We start from the raw sequence: 26,056 nt of genomic DNA, 5'->3' as shown, positions 1-26,056 counted from the left end.
ACGAGGGAGAAATTCACACTGTACTAAAACTAACCCTTTAGTGCAAGAGGTTTACAAGTACCATCAGCGCAGTAAATCTGAAAAATAGGTTTTATTTTTAACCAATGGTATGGTGACATCTTATCTGGCATAACCAATTACAGCAAAATTCATGGATAGAAACAAAATAGCGGATCTCTTCTTTGAGGCGCATCCTGCTGTCCGAGCTGCGGGCAGCTGAACGGCATTGCACTGAAGGAAGGGAGTGCATGCCACGCAGGCTCCCATCAGAGTACGGGCTCCGAATGAAACATTCCCACTCACACGCGCACACGGACACACACACGCACACACAACGTCTGTATTTTTTAAAAATCTTTAGCAATATTTCTGCATGAAATCACACTGTAGCATCTACACATAAAATGGCTGATAAAAATAATCTTGCTGTAGGTTTACATAGTATATCTACATTTTCATTCGAATACCTGGACTGCTGGTCCAGCAGAAAAGGGAGGTCTTCTGTCTTGATTTTGTTGGGCTGAGGAAAGTTTTATCCCAGAGCATGAAATAACTCTCTCTCCATCTCACCCCAGACCCTAATTAAGCGTTTGACCTGAAGAGATCGCTGGAAAGTAGCCTAGGAAGAATCAATGGCTTTGTCATCTGTGTCCCATCCCTTCGTGCTGCCTCTTCAAACGGGGTAAAAAACCCACTACAAACAGTTGCTCTCCATCCCATAGGTAACGAGAATACAAAATACTGCAAAAGCCTTTCGCCTCACATACACAGGTACGTTGTCCACACAGGATGCCTGCAACAAGTAAGCGTCTAAAAGCGTCTCCTCCACAAGTCCTAAAATCGGGCTTCTGAACTCCCCAGGTACAGTTCAGCACACAAACATGCTGAGAAACCTCCCTCCTGTCAGTCTGTAACTCTGGGCATTTCATTCACGCAGAGTCCTGTAAAACACAAAATATTTGAACCATGTTTGTATTCAAACATACTCCCTTTTCGTGTTTTCTCAGGCAGAGATCAACCTGCTAAAAAACAGCCAAAAAGCTCTTATCTGGGAGGGTAAAAAAAAACCTCTAGTAAATGTTAGGGGGTGTTTTTATATATATATATATATATATAAATATTTATAGATATAGACAGCGAAAGGGAGATTGTGGTTTTATGCATGCTTATTTCTTTGCTTTGGATTCCAATACTTCTAAAAAAATTCTTTTCAGGAAATAACAAGTTCTGGCACAAGACGCCATAGTTGTTTCTTTGAAGAACATTTTTTACATCTGCTCTCACAAGAACCCCTCTGTCCCAAGCTCTCCTCCTGTGAAACCAGAAGATCAGAACACCAAGGTGCATGTTTCTATGCCATATATTTTATCCTTTCCTCATCAAAGCCTCCAGAATGGCAGGTGTTTCACAACAAGCTGCAGCACAACAGGAAGGATGCTGTGATTTCACGGCACTGGCTGAGGTACTCAGTAAAATAGTTCACCGATGATTTAACTGCCCCAGTGCCATCCCCAAAAACATAACGACACAAATCAAGCAGCTCTACGTGCACATACAGCTACGACATGCAAAAACACCCCACCTTTTAAGGAACAAAATACACAAACATGTGGCTAGCAAGAATCTCCTCCAGCCTCTGTCTCCTGGGAGCTAATGCTGGGAAGCCTCAGAACGAGAGGAGGGGAAGAGGGAAAAATACAGGAATACTCAATCCAGGGGTAGAAGCTGTTCCCTTGGAAAGTTATTTCCTGATTGCATCAAGTTCATACCTGGCTATCTGGGAGCCTTCACCCCAAAAAGCAGTGGGTCAGAGATTTCCACTCCAGACTTCCTTTCCCCTCTCTCCCCAGTCATTTAAGGCACAAACATATTTACAGTTTCAAACAAAACCTTTTCAAGTTCCAAGAATCAGACATCAGAAGGCCTGTACATTCTGCTGTACCAGGAAGATCTGGATGTAAATCAGCCAGCTGGCATTGAACAAGGACATCCCTCAACCCTACCTTCAGTCCTGAAGCAAACAGAGCACTCGGCCTATAAACCAACTTTCATGATTTTGAGGTTACTTAATTGTAGAAGAATTGATAAATGGCAACGATTGCAACCAAAACTTTAAACGTCGACTTCCCCACCTCGCCCCAGCAGCGCAAACTGGCCGAGCGCTGTTACGCTGGAAGGACTAAAGAGCAGTCAGAACAGGTCTTCAGAGCCTTGCCCCAGGCTGAACACAGAATACAAGAGAGCATGCAGCATGTTTACATAGACTCAACTTTCTTCCCTCCCCTCCGCCCCCCCCCCCCATTCAACACACACAAAACCCCTCCACCAAGGAGAATATTGTTGTGACGAGGCACTTGAACGATAATTGGAGAGTCCCTACGAAAAGGCCTTCCCCTCACAGTGAAGTGGGACAACAGAAGAGAGCGGTTTCTCAGGACTCCATCTCCTCTTGGTCAAGCGGTGGTGGCACAAAGCTGATTACTTCATCGTAAGTCAGGCCTGGGGAGAAAAGCGTGACAGAAACTTCATAGGCAGCACTAAAGATATCCCTCATCCAAGAAAACCTGTGACAATCTCAAAGGCTCTAACACCATTTTAAATTAAAAACGTGGTTTAATTAAGGAGGAAAAGAAGGGAATGGTTACACCATTCTCAGAAACTAACATACACGACAGAAGATACTTCCTGAATGTTGGGGAGATGTGAGTAAGTTTCAAAACATAAAAGACATGAGCAACTAATGTCGCCTACATGTTTGTATGCTCATAGTGATAATTAGTTACCAGGGCTTATGCCAATTACGTGGACAGCACATGATAGATTCACTCAGTATAAGGACCTCAGAACAAACAGGACGCCCGCATTTTTATCAGTTTCTTTTCTACCTCTTAACTGCCACGGCTTAGTTGAACTGCAGCTTATGGAACGGACCGCAGGGGAAGCAGGCTGGCTCTCTCCCGTCCCCCAAACTCACTTTTCCATTCTTCAATCTCAAGTTCTCTGCTTTCAAAAGACTGGTCATAGGGATCTGCCACTGGTTCATCGTCCGGGTCATGATACTGAGCAAAGTAGGCGTGAGCCAATGCTTCAGCTGCAGTAATTCGTTTGTCTGTATCCAGTACCAACATCTTCTCTAGCAAGTCCACGGCTGCAAAAGCACCAAAGCAGAAAAGAAAGGATTTTACATAGTGAGCCGTGTGACACTGTATTATGAAATGTAAGCCCATAAAATGTACGTGAGGAATCCCTAGTTTCTCAGGACCCACCCATCACCCACAATTTCTTCCTCTTAGACCTTCAGCCCACACATACTTTGTAAACTTTGAAAATGGTACGTAGCTCTGAACTACTTCCGCAGTCAAAACAAAACTTTGGGAAAAGGCTTGGTGTCCCAGGACACGCCTTCAGCTTCAGGAAGAGCACGACATTTAAAAAGCAAGCCTTACCTAGTGGATTGGCACCAATAAACACATTTTCAAAGTTCATTTTCGGCATGTAAGACAAAGACTGAATGTAGTTTCTTGCCTGTGGAAATAAATACTCTGTTGAATACGATCCAGCCACCACGACAGAGTACAGTTCAATCATCCTGAAGCACCGGTTATTACAGTCTCTCCTCACTTTGCCTTCTCTTCACTTATTCTGATACTTACTAAGCCCATCATTGTTATCCCTTCCCTACTAAAGGCCGCTCAAGACAGCAGAGGAAGAGCTGACATTACTTGGGGTTCATGCAAGACTGAAAAGCAAAGAGGTGCTGCAAGAGCTGACTGCCTTGGAGTCCCGGTAAGGCCACGTGCAGTACGGTGTCTGCTGGTGAGCCGCACGACAAGGCACACGATGCAAAACCAACTCACATCCAGGCTCTCCCAAGTGTCAGAAGCCTTGAGCGGTTGTGTACGTACTGTCCAAATCTCAAGTCTTCATTTAGTACAAAAAACCTCGCTGAAGAGCGGGTATGTAATCGCCCACCCCATGCCACATGCGAGCGTATCATTTATAGAAGCAGCAAAGACTACAAGTGAAGACCTGCCCTGCAAACCCCCCGCATCTGCTCAGGTCTCACCTCGTGGCTGGGCATCCTGTTAATGAGATATGCAGGGGGTGTTCCCGTCAGACGCATGATCTGCTGAAGCTGGTTAATATCTTAAGTGCCTAGTCAAGGGCTTTGTTAAAAACAGTGCAAAAACCATTTTAAACAGAAAACAGCTGCATACAAAGCATCTCTTCTGCAAACCACAAGGCAAAAGCCATACAGGCAGGGCCCGGTAATTTTTTCAAATGCTTGTGAAAAGTTTAGCAATTGCACTAGTAAACACTTAAAACAATGCAGAATTACTGATCAGTTGGTAACAGTGTCAGTACAGAAAGTATTTCTGTCCGCCATAAGTGGTATTACGCTACGACACAGTTGCGTTCACATTTCCCAATAGTTTTAAGCCACCAGAGCAGACGTTTCCTTTGGCTGAAGCTACTCCTAAAAATTTTTCCTAAGCTGCTGCAGCTACAAACAGCCTCAGGAAAATGAACAAAAATTAAAACAGAAACAAAAATTGTATCATCTGCAGTGGTTAGCAGCTTTTTTTTTTTCCTTGCTGCATAGAAAGTACAGTTCCTTGTGGTACAAAGTGAAATCGGCTCACAACTGACACCTCCTTCTAAACAGCTTTGAATGCACTTTGATATGTGGGCGAGGTGACAGAAGGCAATAAATGCAAAATTAGCAAAACATTAGCATTGCATAAGACAAAGTTAGCTGATGTCAGTCAGAGAAAGTAAGAGCAAGTAAAGAAATGCGGCAGAAAAAGAGAATTCGTTACAGTGACGCACTAAAGGCCCTCAAACATTTCAGTTTTGCTACCTCTGTACAAAGGAAAAAGTAGCAGAAACAGTACTTTACTGCATTTTGTTTTAAGCAGACTCTTGATTTGGACCTGAGTAAGAGCAATTATTCTTTTAATTGTGCAATGTTAAAAAAAAAAGACCCACTTCAATCTTACGTACGCAAACTAATCTTTTGCTTAACCTAGTCAACCTTTAATCTTATCTCTCTCGCTAATTCCCTGTACTTCAAATACCAGACTACCCTTAAGGTCAGTTCCCAGGGCACCCAAAGCAATCAGCGTTACTCCGTTCTAACCTTTCCAAGGGTAGAACATCCCAGCATTTTTTAAATTGGTGCGATATTCAGCAAGTTGACCAATTGATTCCAACCTGCGCTGCACGTCTACTTCATCAAACATAATTCAAGGCTAATCTCGCATTTCAGGTTTACCGTCACTGTTACGTGAAAAAGAACGTAAGCTGCAGTCCAAAATAATCTTATCATCGCTCTCCACCATGCTGAACCTCTATTACGTATCAGAAACAGAGTGACTCGCTAAAGCATGCTGCTAGTTACCTCTATGCTAATTCATTGCTTGCTATGCATTAACCTGTTAATCTGTACTGTTACGGCATCTCTTGCTCTTTTATGTGCTTCACCTTCAGAAACAGGTAAAATTTAATGTGATTTAATACTGTCTTTGCAGAAGTTCACAATAGAAATAGCAGTATGGCTGAAAATAAAGGTCACTCTTTACAAAGGAGACTGCAGAAAGCTTTTTGTGATTACCTTGATAAAAAGGCCCCATACAGCAATATCCTTTAAATACAAGGCACAATTATTTATATTCTCTGCAGACTATACACCACATGCCCTGGAAAGAGCTGCCACATAAAATGCGCCTAAAAGGCATTTTGGATTTTATGCTACAAAAACAAGGTTTGTGGCAGTAGCGTTTCAGAAATTATTCATACTACAGAAGGGGCTGTGTGTGTTTAGAGGATAACACGCTTGCTCCTGTTAAGGAAGATCCTTGGGTAGGCAATCTGGAGAAATAATAATTGAGACGAGCCTCAGGCTCTTAGCTGTGAAAAATACTTCCCCAGCAGCATCTGATCGTACAATATATCATGAAGTATAAACCCACAAGCTGAAAGAAAAGTCACGAAGCAGTAAAATGAGAATACGGAAGGAAGAAATCATACCATAGCAGTAAGAGGAATGAAGATCAGATACACACAGCTACTGAACACAAAGCCATCCAAGAGCAAAGAATGACGAAGGAAGAAAAATAACAGAAAGTAAATCCCAAAACATACTACAAATAGACTACGGGAGGGCAACACACAAACTTGGGACTTCTGAAAGGGCAGATATTACAATCAAAGTGTGAACTCACAGACTCTGAGGAGATTTTCTTCAAAAGCTCAGGCCCTGGTGTTCCAACGAGTCTCAAAATGAGCTTCAACTGATCAATATCTAATGACGGACCATAAAGGAAAATGCTGGGACAAATCAAAATGAAAAGCGCGACACATCAGCCTATTAATGTTGAAAGTTAATGCCTGCCAAGGCCTCGGCCGAAAAGCTATTTTATGCAATCTGTATTCATTCCTCTCTTTTGCAATTGAATAACCCCTTATAACACAGCTCTGTCTGCATCGGACAGATTGAACAACTTGTCTACAAATACACCACGTGCATCGAATCAGTCACTGCATCCTTAACTATCGTGGAGAAGTCGTCAAAGCTTTCACCCCACTGGCAAAGGATCAGTTCACATGCTTACTTCACCCTTTAGGCCCCACACCAAAGTAGAAGCAGTTAGCAGGATTAGGTTGTGTTAGTGACAGATGAAGTAAAGCAGAAGGCTGAAAAGTGTAGGGGCTAATATTAAAAAAAAAAAAAAAAAAAACACACCAACAAGGCCTTTATAAAACTTAGAAAGTAAGACCACGACTTGGACCCTGCTCGCGACCTACAGCATCCCTCCACCTGAACATGGGGCCAGAGGGTGCTCGCCCCCACCAGCTCCCCGGGGCCAGTGGGCCAAAGCCCCTGGATCTCTGTCCTGCCCAGCAGCATAGAAATGGAATATGGGCTCAGACTTAAAATCTCTACAGAAAAAGCTCTTGGGTCATAACTTGCAAGTGCAAAGAATGTTTTAGCCAGAACAGAGCTTCCACCAGGCCACCTATCAACCCGAGCTGTCCTCTTTAACAAAGCAGAAAAATTAAGTATTTGGCACAGGTGACAAAACATGCACTCGAGGAGAAAAAAATCCACTAAATACACAGGCGTATGTGTAAAATTCAGGATAGTAAGGAGACACAAGGAGGTATCTTTTCAAAACCATTAAAAGAATAAATCTCCTTTCTTCTCCAAATTATCCTCCATGCTATATCATGAAGCATAAACCCACAAACCTTCATGAAGTTTATACGTGAAGTATAAATCCTTCAAAACCTACTAGTGATTTCAGACTCTGTCTGTAATGTTTATATTTGCCCTTAAAGTTATAGCAAACTAGTTACACATTTTCTTTTCTATAGGAGCAGTCTACTTACTAGACAGTGTTTTTTCTGGGATCAACACCTTCCTGATGTTTTAAGATACAGTTACAATTCCTTGTTAGAACATCTTTTAATTCAAATGCTATAAGCGCTTCAAATATTGTCTCCTTAAAAAAAAAAAAAAAATAGTACTGGAAATAGTACTTTGTCAGAACAGCTGAACTAATTTCTCACTTCTCAAGCTGCTTGGCCAACTCCCACCTACTTAAACACTCAAAACCTAAGAGTAAATCCAATGTATCTAGTTGGATTTAGCTTAGCTGTTAAATTGCCAACTCTTATTTATCAATGCTTAAAATGAAATCAGCATATCTACTGGCGTAGGAAAATTAGCAGAGGGTGCTATACTGACCACAATTAGCTCACTTAAATTGGCTTTTTCTTCAGTGCCATTTAAAACAGCCCTTACATCTTTCACTCATTCTTGTGCAAGACACAGTTGTGCAAATTTCAGACCGCTGATGTGCCTCAGAACTCACATGCCGTACCTCAGTTTAAATATTCAAATTCTTTTAAAGGCATTTAAACTCAAGTGCACCAGGTGTGCCATCGATATTGCTGCCCAGTTTGCCGTCAGCTCTCTTCCCAGGGGACATGCTATGGGAAGATACTTGTGTGATATACTTCATCGTCTTCTCAGATAAACAAGAGAAAACACAGGATGTATAACTGGCACTGCCACAGGCATGCCAAAACTCACCCCCTGCTTCTAGTTTTAGGCCTGCCATCTGAATCACAGAATTCCTCTAACTACGGGGCCTACCACGTCCCAGAGAAATGAGCCATAAGCAATTAAAGACAGATAAAACACTTAGTAAATACAAAGCAAAAGAAAAAAAACCCAACACTCGTGCACGGAGAAGGAAAGCGCAGCATGCAAACCCCAAATGCCATCACCAAGGTACTCCCAACGACTGATGAGTCTCAGTGATTCTAAAATTCAGAAAACAACCTGCCATCACCATCAGTAGCAGGCATCGCAAGATTGTAAGAGCTTATCCAGGCAAAGGAAAGTTCAGAAGTTGTTTTAGCTGCCACCACAAGCCAGAATAAGACGTATCAGAAGAATATGCAATTTCAGACTGGTCAGTTATCACAGAAGCACTATACTACTGAATAAAAGTAATAATAAAAATACTCTTCAGAGTTTAAAGGGAATACAGTCAACTTAAAACATACAGAAAAAGAAAATTGGCTAAACTAGTACAAAACATTCAAGATATTCTTATTTGTACTTTATATCATTTTAATGCAAGCTGAATTGTCAAACTTAAAGTCAATTTTCCTGCTACTTTGCACAAATCATTTGCATTACAAGAGCTGTGGGAAAAAAAAAATACACTTCTAACAGAAACTGATCTTGGCACAAGACAGATACAATAATAACAAAAAGAAAACCTCTAGCTATGCCTCACATTAAAATACCAAAGGACTCTGGTTTTTATTACCTCTATTTTTCATGTCTGACCAGTCTTTCCCACAATCTTGCTCCCCTTCACCTCCTAGCAGAGGTTTTACAAATATTAGAAATCCATCTTTGATCCAAATATTTCCACCCATAGATTACAATAGGAACCATTCAATTAGCTTACATTCGGATTTAAGTTAGAAATATTCTAATAATCCTGCAGAACTAAGCCAATATTAATCATTGGGTTTGTTGGGTTTTTTCCCCTAAGAGTATTTACAATTCTTGCTTTAAGACAATGACAGCCATGTTCAGCATCTCTACATATTAGGTCCTTCAGAACTTAAAACTAAATTCAGCGTTAGTTTATCACTTGCATAATCATCATAGCATCGAAGATCATCACCTCAGAATACAACTTTATTACTTACCAGATTAAATTAAATGTACAGCTTGCCTGTACTGAAGCCCCTTACAAGTAATATATGCATCTCTGGGCCATATAAAGAAATATCTGATGGACTGCAAATAACATCACACCATTTCTGCTAAATCCTTGTTGAAAGAGATCAGTATTTCCAACAAAAGAATCATCTGAATGGGAGGATGACCATCCTGAGTATACTGAAAAGGCATTACCTATTCTGTCATTGTCTACTTTATTTTGGAAATGTGAAGTTATATAGTTGAGAAAATTAACATCTTGAGACCAAAAAGCAAGAAGAATGTCAATTTTCCAGTTGTCCAACAGCAGCAGTTTCCAGCTTCCTGAGCACAAATATATAGTCACATTGCCTCCGACTGCAACCTGAGTTCCCTAGAACTGCAGTGGATTTGGACATACCGTATCCTTGGCTACTAGAAGCATAGTAAATATACCTTGAATTAAGCATGTTAATACTAATTGCACAGTCATTAAGTCAGCAATTGCATCGTGACACTGCAGGAGGAACACAGGCCTCAGCAAATCTGTGGGTACAAATAAACTAATAAGAGCCCAGAAGTACCTAAGAGGATCTACACCTGGAAAATTCCTAAAACTTTCTCCAAAAATCATGCATATATAAACATTTCAAAGAGCCTTCCAAGACAGGAAAAAGCTAGAACCCATTGTTATCTTACTTCTGCTTGCTGTCTTTAGATGTCAGCAAAACTGGAATGAAAGCTGACAGCTCGGTGCGTTTCTGGATGCTTGGATAAGCATTCCATGCACAAACAAGAGATTCATAACCACAAACCCTGCTCCCCTTATAGTTCTAAACTCATGATCAAATAGCATATACACTACCTAAAGTGGGAAGCCACACACACAAACTGTAAGAACTATAGTACTACAAAGTTTTATCTACAATGGGAAAGGATTGGGCCTTATTTTTCTTAAAATCTAACCAACTCCAAACAGAAAAAGCATTTAATTCAAAAGTGTTAATACCATTTGTGAAAGAAATTGAGCATTTAGGGTGAAGAATCACAAGCATCTGCTGGGAGATATAAATTAGTAAAGTATCTTAATATGACAAAGCAAACAGTTTAGATGCTAAAAGTCAACTTTATTTCGCATTGCAGATATTATTGGCTATAATTCGCAGCTAAGAACACAGTTGAAGAAAAAATTTCTCAGGCTTGGAAGATAATTGTTTTGTTCAATTCATAAAGAACACATCGTGAAGCATTTCTTACATAGTGCAAATCCTATTAGCAAGTATTTTATTTGCAAGTATCAAGATTTTAAAAATCTAAAGTGTCACTGTTACTAGGGTCAAGTAACAGCAACAGCGTCAAGACTTTTGCTTTGTTTGAATCAATGATTCTTGATTTCTCTTTTTTTCTGGAAAGAAAAGAAAAAAATCTGCCCAAACCAAAGTACATGCGCTAAATCAGCAGATGGAGATATGGCAACTTTTTTCTAGCTTCTAAGCCACTTTTGTGTTAGGTCTGCTGCTGTCTCTGACAACAGAAAAATACAGGAGAGATTACTAAACAGCACAGTAAACCAAGTTCAACAAATTTGGAGAGATTATGAGATGGAGATAGGCAGAAAAAGAGGAAAAAAAGGATAAAGTTAAAGCGCATTGAAAAGGGAGATGAAACCATGTCAAAACTGGAATGAAAGCCTTCCCCCCCCGCCCAAGAGTTTTGGAACCTAGATGCTTTCCAGAAGTAACATAGTACACAGTAGGCCGGCACTTTCAACGCTAGTTTTCTTTTAATCAAATGGAAACATATTTCAATTAACAGATAGAAATACTAAGAAATTAATAACAATTACTAAAATAAACAAACAAACTCTGGTTGAAAGAACAAACTTTGGTAAAAGGTGGGCAATATCATTTTCTCTAGCAAATAAACTCCGATTTCTAGGCAGTGAAAAATCTTGCCAGTAGTAAACCACCCCTCTATGTTGTGTAGCTGAACAAACAAAAGTTGTAAGTGTAACAATTTGCATCAAGTCTCAGTTCTAATTTCCTGGGGAAAATCATTAACAACTTTAACAAAGTGCTCTCTCTTCAGGTATCCTAACCCAGTCCACTTTGGTGCAGCAAAAAAATAATTTCAAAAACATGTTATTCCAGCTTGATTTTTCACATCAGTAAAAGCACACAGTAAAAGAAGGCTCACAATCTGTTTACGCTCAAACGTGGAAGCGGAACCTAAACATTTCAGAGCAATTTGGAATGAGATCCTTGGCACTAAAGAATCTGCAAACCCACTGCTTTCACAGCATACCACCAGGATACAGAAGAGAGGCCAGAAGGGATGCTTCACATTTGCTAGAAACCTGAAGCGTGAGAGGAATCTTAGCAGACAACCTACTCCATGCAGTTATTTTCTACAAATTCAAAGAGCAATGGATTTAAATAAACTTAAAGGAAAGTAACTTCCAGAAACAAACAACATATAATTCTAGTGATGCTAATAGACAATAAAGAGGAATAGATTTGCCTTCTTGCACACTGTGATTGTTTCACGTGCAGCAAAATCTAGTACTCACCTCATCATGTTGTCAATAAAAAAGCCATTCATTTAAAAACAAATAAACAAAACCCCACAATCAAACCCAAAGCTTTTCTTCTGAAGTACGTGAAAGTGAAGATCTCTTAACTTCCATTTCAAAAAATATATTACTTGTAAAGGATACGGTCTGTACCAGGGAACAATGTTCTTCCAGTCAACAGTTCAGCCATAATGCATCCCACTGACCAAATATCAACTGAACAAAAAAAATAAAAAACAAAACAACGTAATGCAGAAAAATAAAGTCTCAACAGAATCTCTTTAGCCAACAAGCACAAACAACTTTATCCTTAAACAGTCTTACGGCATTGAAACGGTCTGAGATACGTTGCAAGTTAACGGATATTGTTCAGTAACTACATCGTCCAAGACTTGTCCAAATAACAAATACTACATCAGGCAAATTTTCTTTCCAGAGCATAACATGAAAATCAACACAAAGGAGATGGGGAGAAATCTACACGGCCAAAGAGGAAGAAACCTATTCAAGGCAACTCTGAGGAATGAATTTGCATATAGCTTTTCATAAATTCTACCCAAATAACCACCAGCTGTTATACTACAAATACAAGACAAGTCCATATACACGGCAAGAGGAAAAGAGGAAAGAAGAAAAAAAAGTAGTGAGGTATGAAACCAGAGTAGCACATCATTTTCTTTGATCCATATGCTCTTCTGTGTAAGAGCTACTCTCAGAATTTGCTTTTCTTCTCTGTGCCTGATCTAGAAGTATTGTAAGGAAGCACGGTGTGTTGCTGAAAAGATACTGGAAACTGTGAGGAAGAGCTAACTACGAAGTGGCTAAGAAGAGAGGAAAGGAAGGGAAGTTTATATACTTTTTATCATTTCTTCACACCGTTACTCTGGACAGTTTTCAGCATATTCCCAGCAGCTTCCTAGAAACGCACCTTCTCATCCAGATACATTCCATTCACTTACTTTAAAAACCACTGTAGTAGAAAAAATAATCGGCTGACAATATTTCACCGATTGCAATCTCAAAGGTTCAAATTTAAGGAAGTCCTGTGAACGCTATCGCAATGATTCTTCATTTACATCTGGTAGACGGTGGTTCAAATACTAATCTATGCCTGCCTTCTTCTAACGACCCTTACTGAAGTCTAACTAACGTGACTGCAAACTTATGCTATGAAATGGAAAGGAGCACGTACAAAGGACAACCTCTTTTTTCCACAATTCAGGAACTGAAAAGCCTCGTGTTCGTTAAATGCATTACCTGTCTGGTTGTAATGCATCCAGTTCAGCATGATCTCAGGAGCCCTGTACCATCGCGTAGCCACATACCCGGTCATCTCGTCATCTGTGTGTCGGGCCAAGCCAAAATCCAGGATCTACGGAACAGAAAAGACATCCACCAACTACTACGGTAGAACAATGCAAACTAGTTAGAGCAAATAACTACGCAGTTATTGGATTGGGTGGAGGAGAGGTGGTGCAACTGCAAAAGCAGATTATGAAACTACATTTCACAACCTGTTAAAAAGACACTAGCCTAGAACAGCGTAGGACTCAGAATTCTGTCTGGATATTGTCTATCTAAACAACTGAACCCAAACTAAAGCTGTTAACTCTTCACTTTCAATACAATTCATTAAAAACACATGAACAGATACTGAAAAAACATCCTTACAGGCGGGAAGGACATGATTACTTTGGGCCACAAAAGTATTTCCATAAGGAATAATTTTGTCCATTTAATTCCAAGGGACATGCACAAGGCATTCACTGAAATCACAGTCAAACCAATCGGACCTTGTGATTACATTACCTTTAGCTCACAGTCTTCATTTACAGCTAGGTTACTAGGTTTTAAATCCTAAAAAATATTAAAGATCAGCATTAACAGCGGTATACCTGTTGCTTCACAAGTCTAAAGCAGATAAAAACATAAATACAGATGGAAAATAGATTCTAACTGGCTGTAAATATCAACTCTCCATACTCGGGAAAGTTATTTTATCCCAGAGTCAGCTATGTCTGTGGTCCTCAGAGGTGTCACATATAAGCAAAAATGCATAAAGGCTTATTGCGACACCAGTGCTGTAGATGCGTATTTAACAAATAGAGAACCTATTTCGCAAAGATACAAGCCAAACATAGGAGCAGAAACTATGGATCTTGACAACCACTTCCCACGTTTAACCGTTTGACTGTTTAACTGAAATAATTCTCAGAAAATTTCTTCTTATTTCTATAGGTGCTACATTGCAAGATTCTGGGCTTTTTTTATTAAAGACATTCTTTAAAAAGCAATCTTAGCATAAATACTCACCCTGTGTATTATGTCAGCTGAATGGATGTACTGTAAGGCAAGATGACAAATTTTATGTAACGGTCCGAGCAGCCTCCTTCTCATTTCTTCACTAGACAATACTGCCCTACCCCATCCCACACAATTCAAATGCTATAGCTTGACTGCAGAAGGAACCGACTGTGTCTCTATGGGTTTCAAGTAGGTAGGTGTTTCACTTTGTCTCTCCTTAGGAACACCCAGGAGCACTGCCACCGCGAGCGGAACAACTCAAGTAAACAAAACGGAAGATATGGAAGATTGGTAGTCAGAGGAGATTAGAGGGCAGCATACTTCATAGTTTTCCAGACTCATCCCACAGGAATGTATAGAAATATCATCTGAAATGATTCATAGCTTTACTGATACAGAGCTCCACAGAGGTATGAAAGGAAAGAACAATAATAATAGGTTATCCTACGATACGCTAGGAAAGTTACAGAAGCCCCACTATGCACTCCTATGAACCTCTGAGGAAATGACATTCATCAAGAACTTCCACCTCCTGTTGATGAGCTGTCAACATTCAGATAGGACAGGTGCAAGTACCTTCAGTCCCCGAAGAATTTGATATATTAGGAACTGCACATGGTCATCGGTGAGTTTCTGGCATTTCACAATGTTGTTCAGATCTGCTCCCATAAGGTGTGTGACCAAGTACCTATGAACAAAAGGAAATACACAGGCTATGAAGCGATCCCTTCAAGAGAAGTAGGATAAAATTTCCCTATGAAGCTCTAGTAGTAGGGCTGACTGTCCCAAAGCATGTTGCTGAATGAAATATAGTTCATGACACTTAAAATAACATCGCAGATGAGCACACCGATTCCTACGGCACTGGTCAATAAAGCACAAATGAATGAGTTTGAAGAGTCCAATAGTTTAAGATGTCCTAGTATCTTCTGTGTTGGAATTCAGAATGGTTTGAAAATGATGAGAGACAAATTAAGGTGGCAAATATTTCTATAATAATCTGGGAGATGTAAGGAAGATACAAAAGATGTTTCGTTGCAATCTTCAGAGAAGTTACCTACACATCATTGAATTCTTCCAGTGACTTGGCAGGGGTGAACACATCCAACAAACCAATCACCTAGAAAGAAAACAGTAACGTGAAAAAGCTGTGAAATACATTCATAGTATAATACCATACAGTTACTAAGATCTTTTGTGGGATAGAAACTACTCATTCCGGTAGATGTTTCATTTCCAACTACAAGAATCATTCAGATATAGACAAATTAGTATTCATGCAAGATCAGAAATGAATGTTTAATTCTTGTGTAAAAAACAAAATTAAAGTTAAAAAGATACAGCTGTCTGTATCTTAAAGCGTCAAACAGGAGCCATACAACAAAAGGCAGGTGTAAACACTGGTTTAGAATACCTTATTTCAAAGAGCAACTAAAGTTTGTTCAGGAAATAAATGGATGAGAGAAACAAAAAAAACCCCAACCACCAGACAAAACTATTTGCTTCCTGCTCAATTCTTAGTTATACTGTTGACTACATACTAAAGTCAGAATTGGGAGACTACACTTGTTTCACATGTACTGAGCAATGGCTAGAAAAATTCAAGGATCTGTAACACAGGCAATGAATAAAGAATACAGTAGAAAATAAGTCAGGAATGCAATGCACTGAGGACCCAAATCACAAACAGCTGACAGCTTCACACTGGCATTTGTATTTTCTGCCCAAAGAACAGCTACTCCACCTTTCATTTTACAGCTAAACAGTTCTATCAGTAGAGCATAAAAGGATATGCATGTGTTACTTTGTGGAAAAGAAGAACTACACCTTATTATCCCATAATTATCTTCTAGGTCATTTATAGCATTTAAAAACAATAAATCCATCTGGTTGATAAAGTTTATTCTATTTTTCACTGAAACATGCCTGTAAACCTTATTTTCCTTCTCTTAATAGCAAACAATATGTTATGAATATGAGATAGAGGCAGGTTCTCTTCATCCACCCCTTCCATTTTCAAGTTAGCATCTCGCTCAGCTTACGTACGCAAACTTCACACACATTTCAGCAACTTCAGTAACGGTTCAAGCGTGCATACGAAACGAAGAGTTGGATTCCCGTGTTCCCCTCCACACCATCCTTTTTATCCCATTTTTTACACTTGTCAAGCATGTCAGAGTCAAATGCGTTATCTCTAAGCAGAGAATTAAAGACAAAAATCTTTGGGGAACCTAGACTACGTTTTTGGAAGAAAGCAGGTGGGTAGGAAATAAAACCCTCTGTCTAATCTGTATTGCACATTATAGATTACATTTTACTGAGGAAACTGAAGAGAGAGAACTCCTGCCTCTCTTGATATACGTGGCAGCAACTCCTCTAACATTCACATCCATCCTGTATAATAATTCTCGTGTTTACGGTTTCTTTCTCTGGTGGACTCTTCTGTATCAGTTTTTACAGAAAAATTCAACATCATCCACCCAGTTTAGCACGGAGAGACAAAAAACTGACTTTGCTGTCTAGACTTCAGCTTTTTTTCATTTATCATTTCTATCTTGACTTACACTGTAAAGCACAGTATCAAGCTATCCGTTATCTTTCATCAAGTTTCACAAACACTTAAGTACGGTTGTTCTGCAGTGCATCGCTGACTCGCTTCTAAGGAAGCGTGAACAGCAGTAGATCCAGAACCCAACTCCTAACCTTTTGCCTTCCCCTCACAATGTTTTAGGATGTTATTAATTCCTTCATATGACAACGAACCCGTTTCCTCTCCCATCTGCTCAATGCCGTGCTTTCTGCAAGCCAAGAAGGCCTCCTGGAACTTGAAAATATAACACAGACACACCCGAGTGCTATGCAAGTCCATTTATTTGCTCAAGATCACCATGAACCAGAATAGATATAGGATACAGAAAACCATCCTATGCTCAACCCCTTAAACTGCCATACCTACCAGATTTGCTGGTGCGTTCTGTGCCTCGTAAAACCAAGTGTTTTACTTCTGAACGGAGATCTGAATAGTCAACACACTAGCACTAATAAGCCTGCCTGAACCGGCTCTGAACATCTCTGCATCTGCAGATTTTTTTTAAACCACAACCTAGATAAACTTCCCACAGATAGATGATGATACGATGAGCTGATAATAAATATTTCTATATAACCCCTTACTCTCAAAGCTACATAGGCTCTTTGCAATACTAATCCAAAAATATTAATGAATGCCAGACGCAGAACTGTTGTAGCACCAGTCACAATCTAACTTTCATTGCTTAACCTTACTAGCTTAGACAAAATGGATTGATACGCTGTGGGGTTGTTTATTGTTTGGGTTTGGGGGTTTTTTGGGGTGGGGGTGTTTGCTAGCAGATATTCAAAGCTTTCCTGTTTGGAAAACATCTCAGCCATGAGAAAAGGTCCAGAAAAAACTCCAGGGGATGGATATTAAACAGGATCAAATGCTACCTCTACGGTTGAGACAATGGTATTGTACAGAAGCACTGAGGAAGAACTGTGGCAATAGTACATACACGCATCAAAAGTTCCAATTATCTTAGCCACACTCAAAACACACAGAAGATTTGCAGGATACCGGCTGCTGACTGCGGTGGTTAGGAGCCACAACACACAACCACCGCTGCTACAACAGAAGAAATTCTGAACAGACCATCCAAGAAGAACCTTCCAACCAAATTACACTTGTTTGGCTTTTTGTGCTAGATAAAGGTCCTAGGTTTGCTCAGCTCACTTCCAAAACAGTATTTCACTTCTGCTAAGCTGGAGTTTGCTTGGACTACAGAAATCAGGAGCCTTCCTTTCCCCTTGACATTCTGACAGCTCTACAGAGGGCAGGTTATTAAACTTTCTGCTCCATTGCACGTGATATTTGCTCCAAACAGCATGCAATATAATTATGTTGGTGTCAATGCCACAAATACACAGAACTGGTCAACCAACTGTTTTATGTACAAAATGGACATTATATCAAAAAATAGTTCAACGCAACATTTGTCACATCCTATTTTGTTGCCCTGTTGATGATTTAAGTGGGTGACTTGTATGAAAAATCGTTTGATTTCCACTCCCTTTTTCCCCTCTATTTTACCTACAGGAATCTAGTGAACATCTACCCCACATCCTTCTGACAGAGGCAAGCCAAAACAAACAAATATGAAAAACCCTCCAGAAGACACTAAAAACAAACTATGAAATTTTCTTTTTTTAAAAATAAATTCTTAACGGAACAAAAACTACAGCTTACTAGAGGAAGCGAGCAGGAGAATGTAAGCAACATCGCTTGTGTCCTAAATCGTTAAAACAGCATGAACCTGCTAAGCAGTGATTTCCAGATTATTCTAGAAAATATTAAGATTTTTTAAATACAGAATTTTATGGGGGTTGGTTTTTTTATCTGCACGCTTTGCTACAACTATAATCCTTTGGACTACCGCAAGCTTTGTATTTAGCATTAGAAAAAAACATACGCAACAAGATCCTTAAATGCAATCATGCTTGGACGCTCACTGAACAGCCCAACTTTAGACCAACTTTTCATACCATCTCCAACTTACATTTTCGTGTTTCATGTGCTTAAGCAGCCGTAGCTCTCGGTAGGTCCTTTTGGCATGGATGATAGACTGAAATGGACGGGACAGCTTCTTTACAGCCACGCGCAACCCAGTTTTTGTGTCAAAGGCAGAACTACAATAAACGGTAATCAAATTATCAAAAAGAATTATTTATAAACACCTTCAAATCCCCACTTAGCAACTCCAGATAGCAACTATCTGGACACTGAGTCACAGTCAACCCCGTTTCTCCAACGAAAATAATTTCTAGGTATCCTGGTTCACAAGCTGCACCCCCACCCAAAATCTCCACATATTTACACAACTGTTGTTTTCTACAGAAAACGTTTACAAGATTGAGCTTGTTCATACAGTAAGTTTTGTAGAAAAAAATGTTTATGATTTTTCTGTCTAAAAACAGTTGTGCTCTTAAACATAAATACGGCAATAAAAGTCTGGAGAGAGGAGGAGTACTTGTAAATATTATCTGTATTCCTAAACATATTTTCACACGCCACACTTTATCACAAAATGCTATGCTCAAGATACTATCTTTTATGGTTTAAGTCCATACAAAAATCCAAGGCCTGTGCCTAATAAAATCAACGATGATGGTTATTAATCACAACTGAAGCTGAAATCAAGCCTCTGTGGTAAATCACGTCTAATCGTAAACTCCTAATATACAAAAATGCGTCTGAATAAATGATATTTAGCTGTACATTAGTAAAACTTGTCCCTTTAGCAGAAACTTATACATAAAACCTGTACGTAGAAATGTTTCTTCTTAGAACCCACGACGACTGACTTCATCCTATTGGTAACTTCATATATATATATATATATATGCGCGCGCTATTTTGTACTATAAAATCGTACTTTGGAGTAAGTCATATTACAACCTATTTATTTATAATATTTAGAAGCAAAAGCCTGATGCTTTTGAAACAACCAAAAATTTAACACATGAAGAACTATGTTAAATTTCTGATACACTGCATAAAATCTTCCAGAGCTTAGGGCTTATATGTGAGGAACTAAAGAAATGTAGGTATTTAGCTCCTCTTTCTTCTCTTCTTTGATGGTCTTACCTAAAACAGCTCTGGTTTGTCAAAAAGGAAGGAGGAGGAGAAAGAGAGGATGTGAAATCAAGGTTACACTTGATTGAAGATAACAGACAAGGGGAAAGTATGGAATGGATAAAGTCAGAGAAGGACTGTATTTATTTTCCTGCTGCATTTTGATTCAGGGCGAACTCCTGATTCCATTTAAAAGTGAGCATGCACTAGTTCTTGATAAACAAGTGAAAAGGAATGCTATACATTTGTAAGTGTAAAGTGTGAAGCAGCTCAACTAACAGAAAGTGCAAAACCAATCACAAAAGTAGTCCTAGAACAAACACACAGTTGCATATACAACTCTTATTCCCTCACCTCTGCCAAAGAAGCTATCTGAAATGAACGTAGTCGTCATTTAATTGCAGGTAGTTACTTTAAAAATAACTTGCAAAAAGACTCCTTATCTCAAAGTTCCTCAGTTTCCAAGGAACTTGCTCTATGAGGTTTATGAGAAATAGAAAACAAAATACAGGCTTGTTTCTACAGACAGCGATCCTTCCACTAGGTCCTGCAACAGAATGGAAAAACCCACTGTGCGCAATGGAAGGAGAGTACCTCCTTCTCTGTGAAGGGGCACCTGTGTACACACAGTGGAAAGAGCTCTGGAAAAGATACAACGATATAGCTAGACAGAAGATCACAGGAGCAAACTGTCATAGTTGAATTACTCAAGTTACACCGTATTGTCTCAAAGACTATCCATTATCAACCACTTCCACACAAGTTATCCTTTAGACCTCACTCAGCCTGTGCAGACAAAAGAAGCCCTTAAGCATTCATTTTTTATTCTTGATTTCACATGATTTTCAGCAAGTCTTCTTGATCACTAGAATATCAGTATTTAAGCTACAACACTTCATGAAACATAGAATTGAATTTTTAAGCTTCGTGTACATCATTTTGCAATATACAAACATACCTAACTCAGGCTGTAATTATATGACAATATTTTAATGAACTCGAGGTGTTTTCCAGGACTTAGAGCAAAAATAAGATTAGTCATCATAATTCAACACACACTGTTGTGAATTAGTCATGAATTTTTACCAGCTTTCAAATGTTTTGGGTCCAAATAGCAGCATACACCAGTATCACTTTCATCCTGATAAGGGGATCCCTGCATATTAACCACTTTCACAGCTACACAGTCAGATTTCTCTCTTGGTTTCCACAAGATTTTCTTGAGAAGATTCCAGAGCCACCAGACATATCACAAGCTATTTCAGAGTCCAAAGGAAATTCAATTTCACCTTCTTTTTAATCACATTTTTTGAGGTCGTATCAAGTCATCGTTCTGCTGTAGCAGATGTACAGCCTCCAAGGAGAATTGCAATCAGCAGTACGGAGAAACTGATTAACCAGCACAATGACGTTGTGCACGAGCTCGGGAAAAAAACTTTTCTATTACTGCACATTCGCAGGCTAGAGTTACTCTTTAAGTCAGAAGAATTCTAAGTTCACTCACATTTGAGGCCTAAATACTATTTCCCTACAGATAAAGGCATGCTGAGTAATTTTCTGCCAATACAGATAACTGTCTAATGGTTTTCATGAGTACAGAACACAGAGCTACAGAACAGCTGTCATGTTGCAGAACATTTTAAAGAACACTAAGCTGGCTTTCATCACGGACTTAAAACAGCTGCATTAGTGACCATATTTCAGCTGAAAAAGCCCAACTGGGAAAAAAATGCATGACCCACAGTTTTAAATCCCTTTTAAAATAAGATCAGCACAAATTCAGAATTTATCACAGCTTCCACGTTTAACCTCTGACATAGTATTGCACTACAGCACATGAACTGCACCCACCTCACCCAAAGTCAGCTAAAACTACAACTATGAGCTAACCTGAATTGGATCCAGAACCTAAGAGCTAGAATAAAACAATTATTTTAGAGAACCTATCCACTGATTCAATTTATATCTTCTTCGAAATAACATTTGAAGTAGTCTGAGGAACTGAAGTACATACAGAATTACTTAAGAGTGCAATTTATTTAAACATTAGATAATCAGCATGTTAATTTTTGTGCAAAGACTATTTTGCTACACCAATCACTTCTGAGTTCAGTCTATACAAGCATTTCAATCAGTTACCCTCCCAACACGCTACAAAAAGTTGTAAATCTTGCTTCTCCTCTGCCTCTGAGAAAGTTGCAATAAAAATCTCCCTATAGGACAGATGTGCTCACGCTAATTTCATTTCTTAATATACCAAGTTCCCGTGAAGTTCAAACTACATACCTTCACTTTCAGAGCTCTGCTCACGGCTTTTCTGTGTGTGCCCATCTCCTGCTCCATCCCCCTTCCTCTCACGTGTTCTGCTAGTCCTACCTGTACAGCTGCTTCATCCCACTCAGTTTTACAGTTCCTTTCATATCACTGCTCACATATCTACCACACCTTACCCGAGAGGCAAGCACCTGTCCCTCCAAGCGCACGCATACTTTGGAGGCACTTGCACGCTTTGATAAGGGATTAGTAAGCCTAAAGATGCACATTGGTTAAAAAAAAAAAATTCACAGAGGAACTGTTACTACAAAGGTGATATTTAGGGTTGTTACTTCATTTCCTCTGGAGCCTAATATTTCTTAAATCTATAGTGGGATTCTGTTAGTTTTGAAAGAGGGGAATTACCTTACTATCTCCATAACATCCAGGAAATTCAGAGTCGGTGTTGGTACAACTGTAGATCAAAATAGGAAGAAATCACAGTTTTTGGAAGGGCTATATAATCCGACAGTCTACAAACAAAAAAGCTAAAAAAACTCTTCCTCGGAATCCTGCATAAGAATAAGTCTTGGCTGTTCAATTCCTTTCCTAGTTAGGTACGGCAATACAGATAGTCTGCAGAGCAATTAAACCAAAAACCTTATTTTACAAAAGTATCAATACAACACACAACTGCTGCAAAAAAATGCAACAATGAAGTAAACGGCATTTTAGAAACTGATGGCAAAGATCATCGAAACACCTCTTTGCTTAGCTTAGAGCTGGCTGAACTAATGCCCTTTGCTGAGACTTCCCTCCAGCACACACAAGAAAGGAAGCGATCCTCCAGCTAAACCGTGAGTCACCGACTGATCCCATCTCCATTCGGCAACCTCCCACTGCAAGATGCTGCATTATCTAGGCCCCTCTCCTCCTCACATAAAATATTACAAGACTGATACTTCAGGAGCCCACGTGTTTTAGTGTAGACCTCGTTACAAAATCCTTTTCACACAAAAGACTATGTTGTATGAATACACAAAACTGTTGCAAGAATAAGTGAAACAGCATTACACACAACAGGTGTCACAGCAATCGTTACATGACTTAGTAATGAACAATCTGAGGGTATATATCAATGTTTCTCCAAGTTTTGGAACTGAATCCCTACTTGTATCTCCACATACTTCCAGTTTTTAAAAAAGAGATCCTGAAAACCACCCAAGTTAGCCATTTGAACATCCTTCTTCCAGTACTGCACACATACTTCAGAAAACACCGGAATACTAGCTCTAAGTTTAAGCACATACCTTGGGTGCCTTAAGCTGCCTGCAGAAAGTACCCCTCTATTTCCATCCACTGACAACAAAATAACGTCAGGTTCTTAGAGTGAGGTGTTCCGAGTCATACTTGCGTTAGACATTTAAAGGAGCCTACAGCAGACAGCTCCATTGTCTAAATGATTCATCTGCTGGCTTATTTCTTTCTATTAGTTTTTCTCCCACTTTCTAGAAATTCCTCATTTTTAAATGCCTCATCTTGACAACTAAATAAGCAACAGAGCATTTTACTACGTTTTAATAGAAGAACACAGTAGACACACACGGAAGTATATGTAACCATTCAGTTTAAGGGTGGTTAAACCCCTGCAATTTACTGTCCCAACACTAAAGTACTCCAAACACAAAGTCTCAGATGAAATTAGGTAACTTTTTACAGGGGAGAAAAATCTCTAGAGGCACAGAGAGCAGAACAAGTCATTCCAGGAATATCCTAAATACATGCATCACCATTTGCAGCTTAATAAAATTACATATATATGCAAGGGATTTTGTGTGTTGTTTTGGGGTTTGTTTTGGTTTTAATTCTGACATCCTTTCCGCATCACTAGTCTTTCTGAACTGTATCTTTTCTGAAACATATTTTCAGACCAACATACAGAAAACCATCACCATGGACTGCACTAAGACTCACGTGCCACATGTCTGAAATTGGTTCCAATACAAAATTGTTTCATCTGGTCTGAACGCAGTTGCGCAATCTTTGAAAGTTTTGACACAGCAAAAGAGGAAAATCATGATGCAAACTCCTTAGTGGTTGTGAAAACAAACTTTGGAAGTATTTATTACACACACAATGGAGATTGTGGGGAGGGGGAAAACAGAAGAAGAATGGGCTAGACTGTGTAGGGTCATCCTTAAAAATACAGCAGACAAGGCACTGAGCAAATTAGTTTTCTGTTACATTCGGGGAGTTACGCAACTCTGTGGTACTTACAGGGGTATTTATCAACTATGGCAGCAAGGCCCTTCTTTCACCAAACTAAATCCATCTACTGTAAAAGAACTCAGCAAGTACATTGGTTAATCTTGCTATTTGAACTGACTGGCATTTGTCTTTTATGAAATATAAGCATCTGCATAATTGAGGCAGAGCAGTTTTAAGAAATGCATGCTATTTAAGCTGAACTTACTAACAATTTTATAACAATAGTTCAAGAACAGCTACAAACTTTATTTCCTTAAAACTGCAGTGCATCCAAAGCAACTCTTTTTCTTTACTAGTAGAGTGCAGTATGCATCCCTCCTTATCCTAGAACATAAATAATATTCATGATATAAATTTGCATATTATGTTAATGAAAAATACGCATGCTCACTCAAATACAGCAGCAAAGCAGATGTGTAATCATTATGCACCCACATTTGAAAATTCTGATCACACTGACAGAGCCAAAGAACAGAGAACAAAAACCAGAATGTTGGTGTGGAAGACATTTCTTAATAAAAGGAGACAGTAATCTGTGAACGCTTTCATACAGCTTCACTACATGCCTGCTAAAGTCTAGATGTAAAACTGATCTGAATACAAACTTGTCTTTAAGATTAAACAATGTATGCAACCCAATTAATTTAGGTTTAATGATCCAACATACTTCAGCAGAGAAACTACAAATTAAGGAAGTATTGCATTTTGCACGTGTAACCCGTCATAGGTTTTGTTCCTATTAGGTAAGCATTAAAAACTACACTCTTATCTTCAAGCTCTCCATAACTCTGCAGGTCTCATACCAGGACTTCACTCTCCCAGGCAGCGCATTCTCCAGCAATAAAAGTTTTCCTATGCTGATCTACCATCGCCATGAAAATGTAAGTACTTGTAAACCCACAGTTACAATTCAGGGATGCAAAACCAGCCCTCATAGCTTTCCTTCTACCCTCCCTGCCTACCAACAGTTTCCAATAAAAAATTATATTTGCCTCAAATATAATCTATCCTTCAGGTCCAGAAGGAAACCGGGACAAGAGCTGCCAGGCCCTCAGCTCTGCAAAGCCAGCTACGGGGGACTTGCCAGCCTCCATCCCTCTCCACCCCCCATCCATTAACTGCAAGAAGGCACGGTGAAATATGTCTACGTGAGATCATGGGGGGGACGGGGGGGACCTTGGGCCACGATTAACTTCCCCTGCAAAAACGTTTTAGTGCCACCTGCCATGTGGTGCAATCCCCGACGCATTCCAAAGACAAGACTGCGGCTTCCCGGCAGAACCGCTCTTAAACCAGAAGAAAAAGTGTTTCTTGCAGGAGACTGGTAAAAAACTTGGGGGGAAGAACCCCCAGAGGACAAACAAGCCCCACTCTCCTGGCTCTGCTTCCCGCAATGACCATCCCGCCGCGGGTCCCTACAAGCCGGGGCAGGTTTCCAGGCACAGAGCCCGGGCAGGGGTCGAGGGGGAGGGCAACCTGTCGCGAACCCCTCTGCACACACACACCCCTCCTCCACTCCCAGCACTCACCAGACTGAGCCGTAGGCCCCGGAGCCGACTGGGGAGAGGTTCTGGTAGCGCTCGGGCACCTCCCACACCGTCTTGTTCAGCTCCTGTCGGTAGAACTTGGGCCGCTCCTGAGACATCTCGGCTCCGGAGCCCGCCCCGCCCGGCCCGGCGGGAGGGGGAGGCTCTGCCCGCGGCTGCTGCAGCACCACCACCACCGCCGCCACCACCTCCAGCAGCGGCTTCTTCCTTCCTCCTCTCCTCTGCCCTCCCCG

At 40.0% G+C, this 26,056-nt stretch overlaps 1 protein-coding gene across 6 annotated transcripts; it reads right to left on the bottom strand.

The window, feature by feature from the left end:
* Positions 1-72: 72 nt before the first annotated feature.
* On the bottom strand, positions 73-26,056 carry MAPK14 (mitogen-activated protein kinase 14). Of its 6 annotated transcripts, none has more exons than XM_054804242.1 (13): positions 25,806-26,056; positions 18,680-18,809; positions 15,167-15,225; positions 14,682-14,793; positions 14,115-14,144; positions 13,611-13,658; positions 13,059-13,173; positions 11,946-12,017; positions 6,225-6,304; positions 3,447-3,525; positions 2,975-3,148; positions 2,400-2,499; positions 73-941 (listed from the first exon to the last, which is right to left on the bottom strand). In XM_054804242.1, exons 1-12 carry the CDS (start codon positions 25,919-25,921, stop codon positions 2,432-2,434), a joined length of 1,083 nt encoding a protein of 360 aa, XP_054660217.1. In that variant the 5' UTR covers positions 25,922-26,056; the 3' UTR covers positions 73-941; positions 2,400-2,431. The 6 variants fall into 6 exon arrangements, with proteins under 6 accessions (XP_054660217.1, XP_054660218.1, XP_054660215.1 ...); XM_054804243.1 differs by lacking the exon at positions 73-941 and adding an exon at positions 22,435-22,483 and having other exon boundaries at positions 1,099-2,499; positions 25,806-25,941; XM_054804240.1 differs by lacking the exon at positions 73-941 and having other exon boundaries at positions 1,099-2,499.

The sequence above is a fragment of the Grus americana genome, chromosome 25, assembly GCF_028858705.1.
Source record: "Grus americana isolate bGruAme1 chromosome 25, bGruAme1.mat, whole genome shotgun sequence".
NCBI classification, from domain to species: Eukaryota; Metazoa; Chordata; class Aves; order Gruiformes; family Gruidae; genus Grus; species Grus americana.
The sequence above is the reverse complement of the archived record's forward strand: the minus strand, read 5'-3'. Positions and strand labels throughout refer to the sequence as shown.

What these genes read in the sequence shown, in the direction of transcription:
- MAPK14 (XM_054804242.1), bottom strand. Translation starts at nt 25,921, where the DNA reads ATGTCTCAGGAGCGGCCCAAGTTCTACCGACAGGAGCTGAACAAGACG. An exon ending in ATTGTTCCCTGGTACAGACC is followed by an intron (nt 6,305 to 11,945) that starts GTATCCTTTACA and finishes GTCCGTCATTAG; the next exon opens with ATATTGATCAGTTGAAGCTC. An exon ending in TGAGATTGAAGAATGGAAAA is followed by an intron (nt 2,500 to 2,974) that starts GTGAGTTTGGGG and finishes TTTTCTCCCCAG; the next exon opens with GCCTGACTTACGATGAAGTA.